The sequence below is a fragment of the Talpa europaea genome, assembly GCF_964194135.1.
Source record: "Talpa europaea genome assembly, chromosome: 8".
In the NCBI taxonomy this organism is placed as follows: Eukaryota; Metazoa; Chordata; class Mammalia; order Eulipotyphla; family Talpidae; genus Talpa; species Talpa europaea.
The window spans coordinates 23,572,889-23,593,445 of record NC_140075.1 but is presented as its reverse complement, the minus strand read 5'-3'; the positions used below and the strand labels follow the sequence as shown (position 1 = coordinate 23,593,445).

At 52.6% G+C, this 20,557-nt stretch overlaps 1 protein-coding gene across 1 annotated transcript; it reads left to right on the top strand.

Moving 5' to 3' along the window:
* Positions 1-9,419: 9,419 nt before the first annotated feature.
* SCAMP5 (secretory carrier membrane protein 5) lies at positions 9,420-14,568 on the top strand (the record flags this gene model as incomplete). The annotated part of the gene is given in 5 exon segments (XM_084239456.1): positions 9,420-9,473; positions 9,477-9,499; positions 13,504-13,605; positions 14,021-14,138; positions 14,372-14,568. Coding segments are annotated over 5 exon segments (492 nt in total). The 3' UTR covers positions 14,567-14,568.
* Between the last annotated feature and the right edge of the window lie 5,989 nt (positions 14,569-20,557).

The window sequence follows — 20,557 nt, the reverse complement described above, 5'->3', positions numbered from 1 at the left end:
GGGGGGACACTCCCGTGTTGGCAGCCATGCTGTGGGCAGGCAGGAAAAAGACGACCATGTTTATGCTTAGGATGAGGGGCTATTGCAGGGGAGGAGAGAAGGCTGGTGAGCAGGGACCTAAAACTAGCTTCAGGTCCCTGGCTTGATCTGAGGCGGCTGGGCTTTGTTCTCTCTGCCATGAACCCCTCTCTCTCCACTGTGGGAGCTTTTGTACCCCCAGCTTCACTGTAAGAAATAGAATGAATTATAGCGTGGGATTTTTGAAGACAGTTGAGGTAGCATTAGTTATAAGATAGCAAAGGAGGCTTCCTTAGGCTTGCTCTCTTTGGGGAGATGTGTAGCACCACCAAAAACTCCCCAGCACTAGGAAATACTGTAAATTTGGGAGAAACTTGCTATTTCTTCCATTTTGCAGTTAAGAATGGTGTTCTATAGAGGCCAGTTACCAACCCCTCCCCACCCCCCAGTGTACTGGCGAACCCTGAAATAAGGTCAGGTTGCCTGGAGCCTGTGACCCCAGCCTCCTGCAGCCCCCTCCCTCCAAGCCTAAATTCTCTCTGGGCTGTCTTCATATGCAGACCGCACAGTCCTGCCCTGTGCTCTGGCCCTGAGCTCTGATTTCTCCTTCCATCCTTACTTTGCTACACTGACTTCTCTGTAGTGGTGGGGACAGCTTTGGGACACAGCCTGGTACTAGGACAGGGGTCAGACTGGAGCCGGGGTCAGAGTCTCTTCCTTTGAGGCTCCTCGGATCTACTATCTCCCTGGCCTCCCTTCCTTGTTATTCTGGAGGACTTCAGTGCTGGACCACAGTCTTCGCTCTCCATCCCTTTGTCCTATGGAGGCAATGCCTCCTTCAGCCGTCCTTTCTCCCGGCCACGCCTCGCTGGTCATCCCTGGCCTGCAGCCACTTCTGAAACCTTAAACTCCAGTATCCTTCTCTGACTACAGCCCAACTTTTATTTTACCTGTTTGTGAACTCAGGGAGATCTCTAGTTCCTGACACCACACTTTCTGAGACCTTCCTGGGCCCCATGGTCCAGTACTGTAACCATTCTCTGGCCCACGCCCTCAGCTACCATGCCGCTCGGCCTGTGTGTCCTGCCCACTCCCAGTGCGGGACTCTGCCCTCAGAATGTGGAGGGCGACTGGGAGCATCAACTACCCGGCTGGCTCAGCTTCCATGTGGGGTCTTCAGCCTCACTGGTCTTCCATCGCTTCTAGAGACCCTTCCTCTGTTCCTGTCTGCTCCCCATTCCATTCCATGGGAGGAATATTCCAAACTGGGCCACTTTCCTAAAGGCCTTTACTCACGGAGAGGGTGGTTGGAAGTCTGTGTGTGTGTGTGTGCACGTGCTCGCTTATGGCGAGGGGGGTGGGGGTGTCATTAAAACTACTGATTTTTCTCCACTTCTCAATTCCCAGTGAAAGGATTCCTAGTCTTCTGTGCCTCTCCGTGGTGGAGGCCGGTCCTGCCTGTCTCCTGAGGTGCCAGTGTCCATCAGCTGTTCTGCTTCTCCTCTATGTCCCTTCATCCCTGCTCCCCTATGAATATGCTCATCTCCTAATTAGAAAAGCCTTTCTAAGCCTGTCCTGTGCTGCTGTTTTAAATCTAAGGCTTTGTCTCTGCAAAAGTGATACATGGCCATTGTAGAAACTTTAGAAAGGAAAGATAAGTAAACTTATCTGACTTTCAAGAGAATGCTATTAGTCCTTTGGTATGTGGAACTTCAGTGTGGTCACTGGTATTGTCTGCATGAAATGAACACTTCGGCCACATTTTTTGAGGCTAGTCTGCTAGACTTGTCCCTTCTTCCTCTGCCTCTGGTTTTCCATGCTTCCTGGCAGCTGACCTGCTCCCCACCACGCCCTCAAGCTGTGACTTCCTGGTGGCCAAGTCAGCCCATGTCGCACCTGGCACTCTGTGGTGTGGACATTGTTGACCTGGCTGCCCAGTCATTAAAACGATCAAGATAACCTGTATTCATTGACATGAAAAATTTTCCTGCAATTTTGTTGAGTGGAAAAAAACAAGTTATAAAACAGCATGGATAAAATGACCTCATCTTTGTCATATATGCTTATAGAAACACAAAAACTGAAAACCTAAAGGTCAGACTTTTAAAGGGAAGGCTTCTGGGCCTCTCTGGTAGCGCAGGGGTTAAAGTCTCAGCACTATCAGCCCTGGGACATCACATGAGTTCAGCAAGTTTGATCCCCAGCCAGGGAGCTACCCACATGGCACAGCAGACCTCGCCTGTCTTCGCCCGCTGCTCCCCTCAGCAGTGTGTTTCAGTCAGTCTGCCTGTTCTGTTCCCCGCTCTGTCTCTGGTGAATCCTCTCACCCCCCACACCTCTGGCCTGTACCCCAGCTCTTGTATGCATAAATAAATAAAAATGAATTTTTTTTAAAAAAAGAAAAAGGGGTGGCTTCTGAGAAGGTGGATTTTGGAGGAACTTTTATTTTCTGCTTTATGCACTTGGATTTTTTTTGTAACTTGCAGATGTTTTTGTACATTTTCATTTTGTTAAAAAAACAAACTTTGGGGCTACCTATTTTTAAAAGAATAGGATCCCTCAGTGGCTCCCATGTGGGCTTTGAGGACAAAGCCCAGATCCTTCAAGGCTAGGATGACAGCCTCTCCCACCTTTCAAACCTGTTTTTGTGTTTCTTCCCTCCCTCCACTTTGAGCTTCATCCCTGCTCTGCTTCTTTCTGCTCTTGAATTTGTCATGTTACTGCCCTGAGCTTCACATTTGCTTTCCTGGACCTGCTCCCCTGGCCGTCTCTTACTAATCTTTCAGGATTCAGCTCTGCTGTCACTTCCTCTATGAAGCCCTGCCTGGCTCCTCCAGGATGGAACAGGGAGGTGTTCCTCTTTCCTCCCGCAGCTTTTTGTACTTACTCTCCCAGAGTGCTTCTCAGGCCGTGCTCTGGCCGTGCTGTGGCTGTGCTGTAGTTCTCCCTTGAGTTGGGTTCTTTGCTCTTACTTCCTCCCTCTCTACTGCAGCCTGTCTCCTCTGGTACCGAGAAAATGGAAGCATATGGGAGTGACTCTCACTGTCCTTTCCAAGGCCTCAAACCTGCCCACATCTTGTGCGTCATGTGTCCTTCCACTTGTTAGGATTGGGGCTGTCCCACCTGCTGTGCTGGCGCCCATGCTTCTCCCCGTCGGGAGCTTACCCTTCATCTCTCTTGTAATTGCAACTTTCCCTGCAATTACAATTCCCTGAAAATTTTTTATTTTTATTTATTTATTTATTTATTTTTGTGGGACCCTTGCCGGTGGCTGGGGAGCGAACTGGTGCTGCACTCGCGGCCCAGCGCTCAACCGCTGCGCCACCAGGGGAGGTCCTCCCTGCATTTTTTAAAAAAGATTTATTTATTTATGCATACAAGAGCTGGGGTACAGGTCAGAGGTGTGTGTTGGGGGTGGGTAAGAGGATTCACCAGAGACAGAGTGGGGAACAGAACAGGGAAACTGACTGAAGTATACTGCTGAGGGGAGCAGCGGGGAGACAGGAGAGGTCTGCTGTGCCATGTGGGTTGCTACCTGGTGGGCTGGGGATCGAACTCGTGCTGCAGAGGTTGTGGATAGCTTCATAGGTTGCGTCTTAACCCCTTGCGCCACCTGGGAGGCCCTATTTCCATCTTAAACACTCCTTGACCACAGCCGCCCTGGACCTCATATCCCACCTAGGTAGTACTGGATCTCTGTCCCCTTCCTAATTAAGCAGGCTTCTTCATACCTGCTCTCAGTGTAGCTGTTCAATGAGCTCTAATTTGGCTGCTACTCCTGCCTACCGCTACCCCTCCATGGCTGCCCAAAGGATTCTTTCTGTGGTCACAGATGACTTGCCATTGCTAAATGCAATGACAACTTTTCAGGTACATTTCCTGCAAGTGGCATCTGTCACATCTGTCCACTCTCTACTCCTGGCTCTGGAGACTGTAGCCTCTTCTTCCTGCCTCATCAGCTGCTCCTACTTCTCTGCCAGCTCATCTTCTTCTGCCTGACTTGTTCTTTTTCATTTTTTAAAATAGGTACTACATTTCCATGATTCATAATGCAGAAGGACGTGCTGAATATCATCAACTCTAAGATGGACATGTTGATACTTCTGAAAACGTTTTGTCTTCTGTGTCTAAAACATTTTTGGTGTCTACGATTACAAATTGGCAGTTTTTGTTTCTTTTGCTAAATAAAATAATGATCTATCTTAAAATTGATGGTGAGTGGGTTTAGGCAACGTAAAAATATGTAGTAAAAATTCTTCCTCCCATTTGCTCTGTACCTACACACATATGTATTCCCCCCACGTTCTTACTTCCATAGTTCTCAAAGCTACAGAAAAGCCTACAAAATAGTTCAGTGAATACCTGTATGAGGATCCTTCACCTCAGTTCACTGTTTGTTAATACTTTACAGCATTTGTCTTACCTAATATTTTTTCAGAACCTTTTGAAAGTAAGTTGCAGACAGTTACAGCAACATGTATCTTCCTAGAACAAAGAGGTTCTCCTACCCTATATAACCACAGCACCTAAGAAATTTAACTTTGAGCTCTGGTATCTACTATGAAGTCTGTATTCAAACTTTCATACTTGTCTTAACAATATATAACTGTGATTTAAAAATACAGAATCCTCTCAAGTCTTACTCATTGCATTTGGTTGGATGTCCCTAGCCCTTTCATTTAGAGGAGTTCCCCCCACCAGTTTGTCTTTCATGATATTAGTATTTGTCCTGAAGAATGTTCTACAATCTGGATTTGTCTAATCGTTTTTTCATAATTCTGTTCAGATTAACATTTTGGCCATAATACTATGTAGGCGGGCCGCGTCCCTGTGTGAGTGTCACACCAGGGACATGACGTCCTTTTGTCCCATCCAAAATGCTGGGTTTGGTCGTTTAGCATCGCGGATTGGGTTGTCTTCATTACAGGAGGACTATTTCTCTGTTGTGATTAATAAGTAATCGAGGGAGTGGTTCTCAGACTGCACCGGTTCTTTAAAATTTTAATTTATTTTTTGAGTAGAGAACAGGGGTGTAGGCCAGAGGTGCAGTGTGTGTGTGTGTGTGTGTGTGTGTGTGTGTGTGTGTGTGTGAGTGAGAGGACTCACCAGAGACAGAGTGGGGAGCAGAACAGGAGAATCTACTGAAACACACTGCTGAGGGGAGCGGCGGGGAGACGGGAGAGGTCTGCTGCACCATGTGAGTCAGCTCCCTGACCAGGGATTGAACTCTGGCATTAGCGGTGCTAGCACTAAGACCCAGCCCCAGGCCGCCATTCCTTCCCTGTTTGTCAGATCTTTCCTTTTCCCTCCTGCCTTTCGTGTGTCTTGGTGGAGATGTGCATTCCTTTCCCTCAGTGTCTTATGACCCATTCCTAACATTATTCAGATTTTTCTCCAGCTTTTTATTTTGAAAACTTTTACCCTAAACTAAAATGGAAAGATTCGTACATGGGACACTTCATTCCGATTCACCAATTGTTAGTTATTTGCCACATTTAGTTTGATTCCTTGTCTATCCATCTACCATTTTTTATTTTCTATCAGAAGGAAGTTTCAAATATCGTGACATTTTACCCCTAAGTAAAGCACATATTTCCCAAGAATACTCTCCATAACCCCAGTACCAGGATCACACCCAAGGAGTGTGATATGAACACAGTGATATTTTCCACTTTCCAGTCTGTGTTCACGTATCTGTGATCCCTGGGAGGGCTTTTGCGTTTCCCCGTGAACTGGGATTCTGTGTTTCCCCCGTGAACTGGATTCTGCGTTTCCCCCCATGAACTGGATTCTGCTTTTCCCCCGTGAACTGGGATCAACCAGAGTTTACACACTGCTTAGTGTTTGCTGCCACGTGGCTTCGTTTCCATGCATTTAATCCCTTGCTATTTTATTTTGTTTCATTTGTTTATCTTTTAGGATGTTAACATTCTTTTTTTTTTTTTAAAGAGGCATGTATTTTTATTTATTTATTTGCTTGTTTGTTTATTTATACAAGCATTGGGTACAGTCAGAAGCGCAGGAGGGTGAGAGAATTCACCAGAGCCAGAGCGGGGAGCAGAACAAGCAGAAGGACCGAGGTACACTGCTGAGGGGAGCAGCGGGCGGCAGGAGAGGTCTGCGCGCCATGTGGGACCCTCCGCCAGTGGCCAGGGAGCAGCCGGGGATCGAACCAGCGCGGCAAAGGCCGCAGGCAGCTTTGCAACCCAGCGCTCAACCGCTGCGCCACCGGGGAGGCCCAGGATGTTAACATTCTTAACAGTCCAGGCCAGTTCAGAAATGAGAATGCTCCACCACTGGCATTTGTCTGATTGCCCAAATTAGATTCAGGTGAAACACTTTGCATCTGGGTGCTGCGTGGGGGTTTCTTTCTTTTTTTTTTTCTTAAAGATTTATTTATTTTATACAAGAACCAGGGTACAGGCCAGATGCGCGGGAGGGTGAGAGAATTCACCAGAGACAGAGCGGGGAACAGAACAGGCAGACTGAATGAAATACACTGCTGAAGGGAGCAGCAGGCGAGTCAGGAGAGGTCTGCTGTGCCCTGTGGGTAGCTCCCTGGCTGGCTGGGCATCGAACTCATACTGCAGAGGCTGCTGACAGCTTCACAGTGCTGTACTCAACCCCCTGTGCCACGAGGGAGGCCCTCTTCCTTTCTAAGAACAAATGTCACCGTGGACTCATGATTAATTTTAACAGTTAGTATGTTATGTATTATCTTTCATTACTTGTATTGATCATTGCTATTTTTGATGCTCTTAATTATCCCAGATCTAGTTGGTGGTAACCCCTTTAAACTGGTGTCCTTTTAATACGCTCATTAGTTGAATTAGTTGTTTCTGGCACCACAAGATAGTGTAGCCTGACCAGTCAACTTGTGACCAGCCAGCCAAATGTCTGTATTTTAAATCCTGAGTTCTTACTGGTACTGACACCTACAATTCAAATCCCGCATCACAGGGCTCTTTCCTTCCCACATTCCATAGTCTGTCTCCTACTCTAATAGCAAGAACCAGGTTCCCAACATTAGCCCATCTGCTCTCACGCTCTCTCCTGCAGTACACAGGACAGAGGCTCAGAATCGTCACACTCGTGTGACAGAAACAGAACCCTGCAAATTTGTAAATTTCTTTCTAATTGTTTTGTCCTTGAGATCGATCCTTCTAGAAGAACACGGAGCACTGTTATCAAATTACTTGACCAGTTCTTTTCCCTGTGTGGCTGTGTTATCCGTTTGCGTAGTCAGCTTCATTGCTTTATTTTCAGCATCCCCAGTGCCTACGAGGCAGCTCTGTGTTTGGGGAGGGGTCTCCCTGCACCTCAGACCTGCCTTGCTTGTAAGGCCACAACTTCTTGTCTTGCCCTGGATCTGCGCCTCTTCCCCCACGTGCTTCCTGTGATGGACAGCCCTGTTGTCCGCTTCGTGGCTTACGCTGGCAAGTGGTCTTCCTGATAGCCTCTCTCCCCCAACTCACCAAATCCACCTCAGGGTCTCAAACTTGCCTCTAAGGCCCTCAATAATCAACCCTGACACCCCCGCCCCCAACAAAACAAAAAAACACAAAACTGCACTGCACCTTGCCAGCCTCACTATTGCTGCTTCCCTGTTTGCGTTTCTTTGTTTTGGCCACGTCGGTTTTCCTTCCTTTCTCTAGAGCGTGTGAGGCTCTGCGTGCTTCCCCTCTGCCCAGAAAGCTGCCCTGCCCTGGACGCCTCCTCTGTGTTCTTCAGGTCTTCTGCTTACGCATAACTGCCCGGCTCCCTAGTCCAGGCCGGATCACCTTGACATGAGCTGGGTGTGTGCATAGCCGCGACCGTCCCGCCGTTACTCACAGCGTTTGTACTGGCAGTTTATGCCAAGGGCTGGGGCCACCTCTGTCTCACTTGCTGCCTCCAACAAATGAACCAGTGGTCAAAGACAGACACAAGAGGAAGGTGGCCCAGCTAGGCCTCCTGCCTGGAGTCACCTCCCAGCTCCTTCTCCCCGCCCCAACCTTGGATGGGTTTTTCTGAGTCTGGGTTTGTGCCTTGAGGCACAGGGCAAGACTGCCCTGGAGGAGGCAGCTGGTGGGACTAGGGTTCTACAAGTGGGGCTCTCTCCACTGGCTCCTCCCACTGTGGCAGGGGAGCAGGGCTTGCTTGGGGGAGCTTCCAGCCAGGTTGGGGCTGAGAGACTGGCTTGGTCCAGCCATGATCCTCATCCCGTTTTTCCCTACTTTCAGATCCTCTGACTTTTTTTTCTTTCCAGTTCAGGACAAAGAGACGTGGCAGGCCCCTGGGCATCCTGGTGCCATCATGGCAGGTAAGGAGGGGGCAGGCCACGTGGGTAGGACATGAAAGTGAGTATAAGCTGGGTGGCCTTCTTACTAGTTCCCATATCCCCCCTAGTTTTTTTTTTTAATATATATTTTTTTAATTTATGCATACAAGAACTGGGGCACAGGCCAGAGGTGAGGGGGTGAGTGGATTCACCAGAGACAGGGTGGGGAACAGAACAGGCAGACTGACTGAAATACACTGCTGAGGGGAGCAGCGGGCGAGGCAGGAGAGGTCTGCTGCGCCATGTGAGTAGTGCCCTGGGCAGGGAGCGAACATGTGCTGCAGTGGCTGCAGATAGCCCCATAGGCTGCGTCCCAACCCCTTGCGCCACCAGGGAGGCCCATATCCCCCCTAGTTTTGGGAGGTCAGTTTCTGTCCTCTTGTCCCCAGGTTTTCCCTGGTCCCCCCTGAGGCCTATCTATCTGAGACCCTCAGAAAGACACTGTGAGCCCTCTGTAAGGCCCCTGCCCCTGGGACCAGGGAGGGACCAAACACCCCAATGTCCTGGTCTTCCTGGCCAGCTGATCATGAGCTCAGCGCCCTTCCCCTCTGTCACCATTGCTGCCTATTCTCCAAGACCTTGTCCTTCTGGCTTCCAGAGGCTTAGGCGCAGAATGCCAGAGCTAGAGGGACCTTTGGGGACTACCTCACTCAGCCCCCCACTCCTTGGGTAAGCTGAGGACTGGAGAGGGCTGGTGACTTGCCCAAAAGCGTGAATGTTGGAGTGGTGGCTGGAACCCAGGTCTCCAGACTCACCCTCCTGCTTCCTCTGCTTGGAACAGGGTCCCCACGGAGAATGGTGTTGCTCCTTGATGGAGGCATTTATTGTTTTCATTCTTCTGAGAGACAGTGTTCTGCCTCAGGGATAGTTTGGGAAGCTCATCCAGGAAGCTGGCTTGGGTGGGTGGGGATAGCAAAGCGGCCTGTGGTGCAGAGCCCTGGGAACAGCCCAGACCAGAGGAAGAATGTACACATGGATCGTCAGGGAGGGGGGATATTCAAGGTGACTCCACCCGGTGTGCCTTGTCCACAGAGAAGGTGAACAACTTCCCACCGCTGCCCAAATTCATCCCGCTGAAGCCATGTTTCTACCAAGACTTCGAGGCAGACATCCCTCCCCAGCATCTCAGCATGACTAAGCGCCTCTACTACCTCTGGATGTGTGAGTGCTGTGGGCTGGGCGTGGGCTGGGGGTGCACTGGGTCTTGGGGTGAGGTTGTCCACAGGCCTGCTGTGCTTCACCCCACTTGCAGCATCTGCATGGCCAGGTAAGCTCTCCCCTGCCTGGCTCCCAGCAGGTACCTCTCATGGCCAACTCCCCAGCAGCTGGGCCTCAATTTCTCTCAAGCTCCCCAGGCCTCTGTTCCCGTCTTCCCTCCAGTGATTCTTCTACTGGAACAGTTTTCTAGGGACCCTCTGGTGACTGCCTTGGGATTCTGGATTTGGAGAAGAATCCTTCACTCAAAGCCTCCTTTTTCTTGCCTTCTCTGGGAAACCGCTCAGAGAAGAGCATTTAACTTGGAGTTGGGAGCTGTGGGACCCAGCAGGGCTGGTTGCTCTCCTTTCTGTGCAGCGGGCTTCTCACTTGTGGGAAGACCAGGCTCATCGGTCACCTGCAGCTCTGTGTTGTGCGTTTTGTGCATTGAGAGTCTAGGGTCCTGATATTAGGCGATTTTGAGGCTCAGTGTTTAAAGGCCCAGGTTCCTGATGGTCTGTGGCAGGTTGGTGGGGAGAGTGTCACCTTGAGTGGTATGGGATTTGACAGTGCCCATCTTGGCTGGTCCAGGGTCCCTCTTAGGCATGTGCAGGGAGGGCAGTCTGGCTGCCCTGCGCTAAGTCCTGGCATCGGGGAACCCCAGCAGTGTGACCACAACCAGCTGAGCCCATGTGACGTTGCCAGGAGTTGGGCCTGCACTAGACTGCTCACCTGGGCACTGAGTGATTGTACCAGGACAGTGGCCAAGAACGTGGTCTTTGCAGCAGCTCCTTCCTGGAGTGGTAGAAATGGTATGGGGACAGACAGGTGACTGTCAAGTCCTGGTTGGCCTCTGGGTGGAGAACGGGCCTCTTCCCATGTAACACGAGAGGAGGAAGGGTTGGGCAGGTGTGGGAGGTTTGTAGCTGATGAGAGGGGCGTGAGGAGGTCCCCTCTGATGCTTCCATCTCTTTCACCACATGTGATGTAGAAGTGGGGCTGGAAGCGTTGAGGACCGTGGGATTGGAATGTTTGTGGACAGAAGGTGCAGGGAAACCTGATGGCTAAGACTTCTGGGCCAGGCACAGGGTCCACTCGAGCCTGACCGCTGTGAATGGAGAGTGCTGCCGGGCCTCCCCGTGCAGGTGCTGCTTCCTAGCAACATTCAGCTTGGGTACGGCGGCAGTTCCGTTCACCCAGGTTGAGTGTGCCCGGAAGACAGCAGCGAGGGGATTAGCAAAGGGGCCTGATGAATCACGGGCTCTGAGCTGCACAGAGGGTGGGGGTGGAGAGAGATGAAAGCGGATGGCTAGAGGAAGGGTGGCCAAGTCTAGAGAAGTCCATTCCAAGAAGGTGGCGGAGCAATTGCGGCAGGAACACTAGCTCAAGCACGTCTGGAAAGTGAGGTACACCTCATAGGCACCGTCGATCTGTGCAGCTACTCAGCCTTGTGCCTGTGAGACGAGTGGGTTTGGTGCCAAGTAGACCATCTCTCCATGCACCAGTGAAACCAGCCATCCGTGTTACTGTCTTTTCCTGCTGGCGTCACAAGGATGCCAGCAAAGAGCAAACAAAATCAGTGAGAACACCAAGGTGCCAGGCACTCTGAGGGTAATGGATAGGGATGGAAGAAACACAGCTGCAATGCACAGGAAGAAATGTCTGCATTTGGCATGAGGGGCCCTGAGGTGGGTGTACTCACAAAGGGGACGGGGTTGTCAGGCCAGACTAGGGGAGCACTCTACTTGACCATGGGCTCTAGGAACTTCCCCCAAGAAGATTGCATCTGGAAGCTGGATTTATGGGCTATAAATAGCCCCCTAAGTCCTCACCCTGGAGATGCTTAAGGGTTCTATTAAGAAACCAAGACCATAGACATCTGGATGTCGGAAGCCGAGGCTGAACCTGCCTGCCTTCGTTCACCCAGCAGGTGTTTATGGAGCCTTAAAGGAACTCAGGCTGATGCCCCAGGAGGGAGCATGTTGATGTCAGAAGAGCAGGGTGCATGTCAGTGCCAGCATCCGATAAGGAGCCTTTGACCCTGTGATGCTGTATTCTAAAGTTCAGCTAGATTGTGTGGGAGCCCGGGTCCCACTCCAGTCTGGTTGATGAACTGGGTTTTTTGCACTTGGAGAATCACGAGAGCAGCCCAGATCTGCAGATCAGAGGGCTAGGGAATAACTAAGGCTGCAGTTGTGACGGATGGCTTCTTGGAGGAGGTGGTATGATAGTGGTCTAAGAAATAGATTTAATAACGGCTAATGTTCCAGCCACTGCTCCCTGCCCTACTGAAGTTCCAGGGCAGATGGTACAATACCTGGAAGAGACAAGAGTCTCTTAGACAAGAGTCTTTTACAAGGGGGACCCTTTTTGTACCCCTACCTTGCAAGAGAAGGTAGAAGATGGGTTTCCCACCTTGGACTTGGTGATGGCTGTCGGTCTGGGAGGGCCAGGAGCTGAGGTCACTCTTCTAAGGAGAAGAGCATTAATGCTACCTGAGGCTTTGGGGCCCTTCAGAGGCTGAGGCTCTGGGTTCCTGCTCCGGGGAGTCTTTGCTCCAGATTTCCCAGGCCCCTAGGAACGGGTGTGGGGAGGGATTGGTCTAAGCTCGCAGCTTCTTTCTTACAGTCTGTACTTCCTCTGTATGTGTGTGTCTTGTATATCTGTCTGTGTGTTCACTGTTGTGGGTCATGGTGTGAATCTGTTTAAATGTGGTTTGCACGTGTTTGTGTGTGTGCATCACTGTGCTTGTCCGTGCTGCTTGCATGTGTTTTTGTGGGTCTGTGTTGAGTTATGGGTGTTGTGTTTGTGTCTGGGTGCGCATGTATCTCTGCATGAACCTGTGTCTGTGCGCCTGTCTGGTGTCTGTCTGTCTGTGCGTGCATGTGCTCCTGGGTCTGCAGTGAACAGCGTCACGCTGGCCGTGAACCTGGTGGGCTGTCTCGCGTGGCTGATCGGAGGCGGGGGAGCCACCAACTTTGGCCTCGCCTTTCTCTGGCTCATCCTCTTCACACCCTGCTCCTACGTCTGCTGGTTTCGGCCCATTTACAAGGCCTTCAAGTAAGTGGTTGTTGCTGACCCCAGCTCCTAGCCCTTCTCACCTTGTCTAGACTTCTCTACATCTTTTCTCACTCCCCCAAACTCACCTTCCCTTGGTCACCCTCAATTTAGACTACCAGGTAGGATTGGGGCTTCCTGGAAACTGCAGGGCCTGGTGAGGGGCCTGGGAGTCGAGCCTTCCTCTGAGTTCCTCCCCTCCTCACACTACCCTTGCATAAGAGCAACACAGACCAGGCCTATTGTCGTTTTGCCTTCCCCAAGCAGCTCCATGTTAACTTTTGCTAATGGTGCCACCTGTCTTGGGGGAGCTGCCCAGCCTTGTCCATGTGAGACTCGCTGATTTGGTGCCAGTGAAACCGAGCCATTCATGTACCACTGACACTATTTATATGCTGATGAGGTCTTCCAATTCTGTGCCAAAGGGTCCACCCATGCATGTAACTGAGGGGCTAGCTGTCTTGGTGCCAGCAGTCTACCAATGGGCCTCAACTGTCGTTGCCTGTCGGACCACCTACCCACGTGCCAATAAGGTGTTCATTCTAGTGGGTCTTCCTACCTCTGAACTTATGGGACCATCCATCCATGTGCCAGTGGAACTGTCCAGCCCCTTGACAATGGGTTATTTCTGCCACATGGACTCATCTACTCATGTGCCAATGAGGCCAAGCACCCATGCTTCAGTGGGTGGTCCATTCACGAGGGGATCGCTCCCTGTGTCATGTTGCATACACAGGTCTAACACATGGAAACCTGCAAAGATCTCTGGGCAAACTCTGCCTTATTTTGGCCTCTCAGTGAGGCCTTCAAATGTCTTCTGTCCATTGTGTACTCACTCTAACTCGGGAGGGCTGGGGGGCCTTGAAGACAGGAAGCTTCTATCCAGGTGACAGGAGCCACCTCCTCTGCTGCAGGACTGACAGTTCCTTCAGTTTCATGGCATTCTTCTTCACCTTCATGGCTCAGATGGTCATCAGCATCATCCAGGCTGTGGGCATCCCAGGCTGGGGCGTCTGGTAAGAGGCTGGGCTATCGGGGCTGATTGGGGGTGGCAGGGCAGCACTTTGGGTGTGTCGTTGGCTTCTGTGTGTTAAGCTTGGGGACACCATGAGTTATAGGAAGAGAGAGCATTTGGGATATTACGGTAGACATGGCCACAACATTGGAGGGAAGGAGAAACTTGCAGTGGTTTCTGGGGGCTAGGGGTGTCAAGCATCATGGGAGAACACGAGGGAAGGACGGGAGCCTTATGTTTGAGGAGCCCATCTTCTGAGCCATGAGGAAACGTTCTTCCTGAATCCCTGTACATGCCCTTGGGTGTCACTAAGATGGTTCCTGTGCATCTGATGATACACCCCCTTGCTCTATGGGGGTGGCTCCTGGGTACGCCTCACCATGCCTAGCAACCCCAGAGCTGACCTCTTCCCACAGCGGCTGGATTGCCACCATCTCCTTCTTTGGCACGAACGTTGGCTCCGCGGTGGTGATGCTCATCCCCACCATCATGTTCACGGTCGTCGCTGTCTTTTCCTTCATCGCCCTCAGCATGGTACGCGGTCCCCTCTGGCGGCGGGAAGGGGCTGTGACAGGAAACTAGCCCTCCTCCGGGTTACGGGAGGACCCCTGTGTCTTCCAAGGGCCCCGCTGTGGGATGACTTGGTGACTTAGCTCCGGTGTACAGGGCGTGGGTGGGACACCTGGCTTTTACAGGGACTTGTCCCTGGCTGCTTAGATGGGCTGCCTCTTCCCTCTGATTGCCCCTTTGTGCTTCTCCTCCTCCAGGTTCATAAATTCTACCGGGGTAGCGGTGGGAGTTTCAGCAAAGCTCAGGAGGAGTGGACCACCGGCGCCTGGAAGAACCCGCACGTGCAGCAGGCAGCCCAGAACGCAGCCATGGGGGCCGCCCAGGGTGCCATGAACCAGCCGCAGACTCAGTATTCCGCCACCCCCAACTACACGTACTCTAACGAGATGTGAGCCGCGGAGCCTCCCAGGAGGCAGGGCCGGGGCCAGTGGGCTGGGGCTCCAGCCACAGCGCGTGCTGAGGTGACCAAGCAGGGTTCCCTTTTCCTTTTCTCCGCCCCAACTTTGTACAGAGAATCAGAGTTATATATATACACGCACACACACACGCGCACACACACGTATATGTCTCTCCCTCCCCCCCACCTTCCGGACTCTGCTCTCGGCACCCCGAGAGCTGCGGGCTGCACGGGGGGGCTGTCCCGTGCGGTGGTAGCTGTGTCCGTGTCCCTTGTGAGTAGTGTGCCGTGGAGGTCTCTGTTGTCGTGGTGCTAGATGTATGTTTAGAACTAAACCAGCTCCTCACCCTCCACCGGACTGCCCCCTCTGAGCTTGGCCAGGGACCCGGCGTGGGGCGGGGGAGGCATAGCAGAGAGCCTGGCCCCCTCCCCAGGGCTGTGACCTGAAACCCTTCCACTGTTGGTCTTACTGGGAAGCAGCAGTATTTAGCACTCCTGGTGGGGGGAGGTGGGAGGGTGGGGGGTGGACAGGGGGTCTTCCTTGCTCTTTCTGATCCTGGTCTCCCCCTCAACCCTTCCCTCCCCTCCTCTCCTCCCTGCTGTCAGTTTCTCTGTGGTCTCCTCTCCTGCCAGGCGCTCTCTCCTCCCCTGTGGCATTTCTTCGTCTTCCCCAAGGCTGAGTGTCCCACCTGTATTGAATTTCTGAGACTGAGCCCATTCCCAGATCAAGAAAGCAGTCAGGGGAGCTGCGCCTTCGCCACGAGCAGTGGGCATGGCCCACAGCTGAGAAGCGGCGCTCACCTGGGTACCTGACTGCCAGGGAATGGAAATGCGGGGCTGTCTCCTTGATTCTGAGAGTGGCCTGCAGGGGCAGCTTCCTCTTCTCCCAGCCCTGCTTCCCCCCTTCTATTCCTAGAGCCCCCTCAGTTTTTTCCCCTCTGCCTGCGTCCCTCCTGACACCCTCAGCTGCTGTGACCCGGTTCCCATACCCGCATCTAGGAGGGCAGATTCTCCCTGAAGAGGTGGGTGGTGTCCAAGCACTTTTCAGGCAAAGGTGCACCTGGAGCAGAGGCTGTGTAAACAACTGCTGATCTCGGGGTGAGGTCTGACTGGCTCAAGCCCACTGGGCAGGTTCTGGGCTTCTCTGAGTGACCGCTGGATTCTGGGGAGCAGTAGCTGTTCTGTCTGGGTTTGGCAGAAGAGACGGGCATAGAGGGTGGGCCAGGAGGGAAGGTCAGAGGAGGAGGCAGGCAGGACTCGGCGAGAGGCAAGCATCCCTTCTCCCTCCACCTCCCTCCTCCTCCCCTCCCAGTTTGCTTTTGGCCACAGGGCAGTTCTGGGCCCTGAACTCGGCCCAGGAAGAAGCAGAGGCCCAGTGCTCTCTCCACGCACATGGCTGGAATGGGATTTCAGGGAAGGAGGGTGGAAGGATCCAATCTTGCTGCCCTCTGCCTACTGGACATGGTTCTTGGCCCTTCTTCAGAATCCCTCCGTCCGAATCCCTTTCCCCTTCGAGGATGGTGATCTCAGGCCTATAGGGCTGTTGTGTTCCAAGCATCATGGGACTCTGACTAGCAGAGGTGCTGGTTCTTGAGACCTGGAGGGGAGTGGGTTCTCACCCAAGCAGCAGCTACCTGTTTCCCACCCACCTTTCTACCTGGAGTCTGTGGCCTGAAAACACAAGCCCCTCTTCGCCACTTGGGGCTGGCTGCAGCTTGGAATGCAACATGTGGGCTTCCAGTGCCATCCTGAGTTTTGAGTTCCAGGCGCTTCATTTCCCTGTAAGCGGAGCCTGGGAAATTCTCCTGTTAGTCCCTTGGCCCTGGGCCACGGAGAGTGATTGCTCTTTCCACTACCATTTTCTCTCTGGAAGCAGTTGTCACAGCCCTAAGTACCTGAAGAGGGACCTAGGTCTCAGCTCTTTCTCCCCAACCCTCTCCCTGACCCTGGACTTCTGGCTCCCATTTCCTTAGTTTCTCTGGTAGCTCCACGAGGCTTGTGGTCTAGCTGCCAGCCCAGGGCCCATGGCCTATGGCCCGTGACCCATGCCACCTCCAGTTGATTTCCTGCCCTACCTATCTTACCTTTTATCTGGCTTAGACCTGTATAGCCCTGATTCTGCCCTGGGGAAGGCCTGTTACCTGTGTGTGGCCCAGCTTGTCCAGTCCCTGGGATGCTGCATCTCCAGGCAACTATGCACTTTCCTGGGAAGAGAACCCGTAAGAGAAGTGGGGGCTGGGCAGATTCATTTCTGTTAGATGGTCTGGCTTGGGGGTGGGGTGGAAAAAGGCCCAGGTCAGTTCTAGGAATCCTCAGGTCTGCAGCCAGCCAGTTACCTGCTTTTGCATTCTGTTGGTGCCCACCGCTTCTTGTCTCTGAGACATACAGACCATTTTCCAGTTGGCAGTTGACCTGCCTGAGCCAATGTGTCTGTGCTAACTGAGAGAACCATAATAAAGGGGAACATTTGGCCCTGTGTGGTCCTGTGTCATGTGTCTTCATGTGGACCTGTGTGGAACCTCACTGTGGGTTGTGGGGCACAGAGGCAGGGCGGGTCGAATGGGTCTGTATCTTGTCATTCCCTGGGGCCAAAAGCCACATTCCTCCGTGGTTTCTTTCCCTGAGGCAGCCTTGAGTAGGCATTTGGAGTTGCCACAGAAGCTGCTTTACTATTTGGAAGAAGGGGTTCTGAATTCCCTGAGGAGCAAGCAGAAGGCTGGAGCGGTGGATAAAGGGCGTTTTGTCCTGAGTGCAGGGAAGGGCAGGGGTGGAACAGAGGGCCCCACCTTGGCGCTCATCAATGGAGACTGGCATCTGACTGAGCGGCCCCAACCAACACAAGGGGTGCCAGGGCACTGGGGGTGCTGGAGATGAAGAAGGCGGCCAAGTGCACCCACCGTTCTCTCTTCCCCTGGCCAATGCCGCATCCTCCACACACAGTGCAGTTGGGCCTCTAAGCTCCCGCTGTTACAGGGCAACCCCGCTCTAAAACCGGTTGCCTGACGGTGGGTCCTCACCCGCGCTTAAAAGGGACTGATTAATACTCAATGGCAGGCACACGCAAAAGATTAATAAAAGGTTTATTGACAAAAGAAAGGGAAAATGAGGAAATGAATAACTGAGGGAGAAAAAGAGGGAGATAAACTCATGAATGCATCCTACCCTTTCCGCTGGTGTGGAATCCCAATGGCCCGCTGAGAGCTGGAAAGAGCCAGGAGGCATGAGGCCAGGAGAGAGACCTGAGGCCCACGTGTCCTGGCTGCTTAATCCCACCCTCCGGTCCCAGCAGCCCTCCCTTTGGTGCTGATGGGATTTATCATTCCCAGTGTCTTGAGGGCTTTGGTCTGGAGTCGGGGGTGGCGTCCACAAAACCTGTATGGAGTTTGCTCAGGATATCCTTTGCCCCTAACACTGCCATCCTGCAAGATGCACCTCCAGTGACTCCTTTTGCACGGTCTCCCGCCCCCTACTTGTTTGCTTAGGCCCGTGTGTGCTTTCCCGAGGAGGCCCTTATTCTGTAATTTTCTATGCCCTGTTTGTCTCTACAACAGGGAAGCTTCAGCTTTATTTCTGTATCCTGCACCCTTACAACATACAAGTTCGGTAAATACTCAGTAGTAAGTGCCCCAGTGACAGGCACCGGGTATGCGCGGGATGGGGTGTGGGCGGTGAGCAGGGCGGCGATTAGGCCAGCCTCAGGCGAGAGCCCCAGAAATACCAAGAACCAGAGGCTGGAGGGTGAGTGACAGGATTTCCCAGAGGTCTACGGCCACCGGGAAGCAGAGGAACGGACTACAACTCCCAGAAGGCTGCGCGACACGCAGCCTGCCCGGTGCGCTCGCGTAGTTATGCACCAATCAGAGTTCACTAACCGACGGCCGAGATATCGCGATATTGGGGGCTGCCCCGAGATGTGCCTGGCGTGGTGAGGAATTAAGGGGGGCTCGAAGCCGGGGTTCTCGCAGTTGTGCCGGGCTGGGGCTTGGGGGCGGGGGGCGGGGGTGGCCTGCTCGCCCCTGCGGGTGCGTTCTGGGGTGCGCCCTCCTCTGCCGACTGTGCCTGTCCCTGTCCCTGCTCTGGTCGGGGTCGCGGGCGCTGGCCCCTCACCCGGCGGGGCCCGACGAGGGGGTCGCCCCTGGACCCCGTCCCCCCCGCCCCCGGCCCGTCGCCTGCCCGGGGACCTGTGGTCGGGTGTGGACGGTCACCCTCCGAGTGCCCCGCACCGTTGCTTAGCGCTAAGAAAATTATGAGCCGGCTTCCAAAGAGAAATAGGGACTGTGCAGAGTGAAAGTTGCATTTTGAAAGGTCAAATTTAAACAGGAAAGCGCAGTGATGCTGGGGTTATCCCGCCCCTGCAGGGAATTTAGGCATCAGGAGAGGCCAGCTCTCCTGCGAAGCGTGTGGAGGCTGGTACTGGAAGATGGGCAGGGAAGAGTCCCAAGTTGGGGCTCCATTGATTGGGGAGCAGAATTTTTGCCCACATCACTCCCAGGGACTGAGAGTGGCAGTAAATACCTTGCCAGCCCTCTCTGTGCATGTCATTATTAATATCTATTAAGGTATGTAATTTAGTATATGTCTCTAAAGTCTGACCTTCAGGAGGGCTGCCTGAATGATTCCAGAAGCTTCCGAGTCAAGGCTCCTTGCTTCTAGTTTGCAAGAAGTCTTAGCAGAATACCTTGCGTTCTCCCTAGGGAGTTCTTTGTCTCTCCTTGGGGAAAACGTTTTAAGTGCCCTTGTGGCCACAGGGCTCCTTTTAATGTCTTTGGGTTTTGAGGCAGAGTGATATTTTGGAGAGGTACACGTTTACAATTACAGAGACAGTAGCGTATTGCCTGGTGGGGGATGAGGCCACCAGGGTAGTAGTGAGGGGCCTTTAATGGCTCCTGGGTCCTTGCCCATCCCCACTCGCATTTGGTGCTGCTTTGTCCTGTGGTGGGACATGGTTGCTGTATTGGGCTGACTTCATACTCCATCTGGCCCTTTTTGGTCCTGGTTCTGCCCCACACTTGCCCATATTGTGACCGGAAGGTAGCCCTGAAACCTTTATTTAAACTCGGCCTTAATTAAACTCATGAGTAGGAGACATATCACAAACCTGCCACGGGCCGAAGATCTTAGCTGTCTGACCTTGTCTTTCTAAAGATCAGGGAAGCTGCCACTTTTCTGCTTGTGGCGAACTTGCATGGCTGGCTCTCTGGCAGCTGGAGGCTCAGTCATCAGTTTTCAGTCCCGTAACCTCTCTGCCTGCCAACTCTTTCTGCTGCTCAAGAGTTCCTGTGAGTCTAGCAGAACCCAGAGAAACGAGGTGCTGTCTTCAGCCACCTTGGCCATACAGAACCGGATAGAGTAACCAACTTTAGTGGTTTGGGATTTGCTTTTCTTGAAGAACAAACACAAAGAACTGTCTGCTGTCACCCTCTTCGGGATTGTCAGATTGAACTAATTTGACTGCTTTCAATGTTAGCTAAGTCGGCCAATTTCTATTCCTGGAGTACATACACCCCTCCGCCCTTTTCTAGAAAGGTATGTAGACTGTGGTCTTTAGCACATCTTGCTCCGCCGATCTTGTGCTGTACCATCTGCTATGGGGAAGCCAATAAAGTTACCCACAAGGATTCCTGCCCCAGGTTTAACTGATGGGGGAAGTTCCTGTTCCTTTCAGTAACCTGTTCCTTAGGAATGATAGCAGCTTGATTTGGGGGGGCTTCAGGGACTGCAGAGATGAAATTCAGCTCCTGGGTTGGCAGGAATCTCCCTGTCCGAGGACCCATTGGCTGGGTGTGACAGAGTTGAGGTTTGATATCTGCAAGGTAGCTTTCCCTGAAGAATCAAAAATCTGTTTCCATCACCCACTGTGGGTGGCATGCTGGTTAGTTGTGGCATGGCCGGTTAGTTGTGGGAGGAAGCTGGCTGGTAGGCCTCTAGACCTTGCCAATTGCTAATGTCTCCCAGGTCCTGGAGCAGACTCAGTTGTACTCTGGGT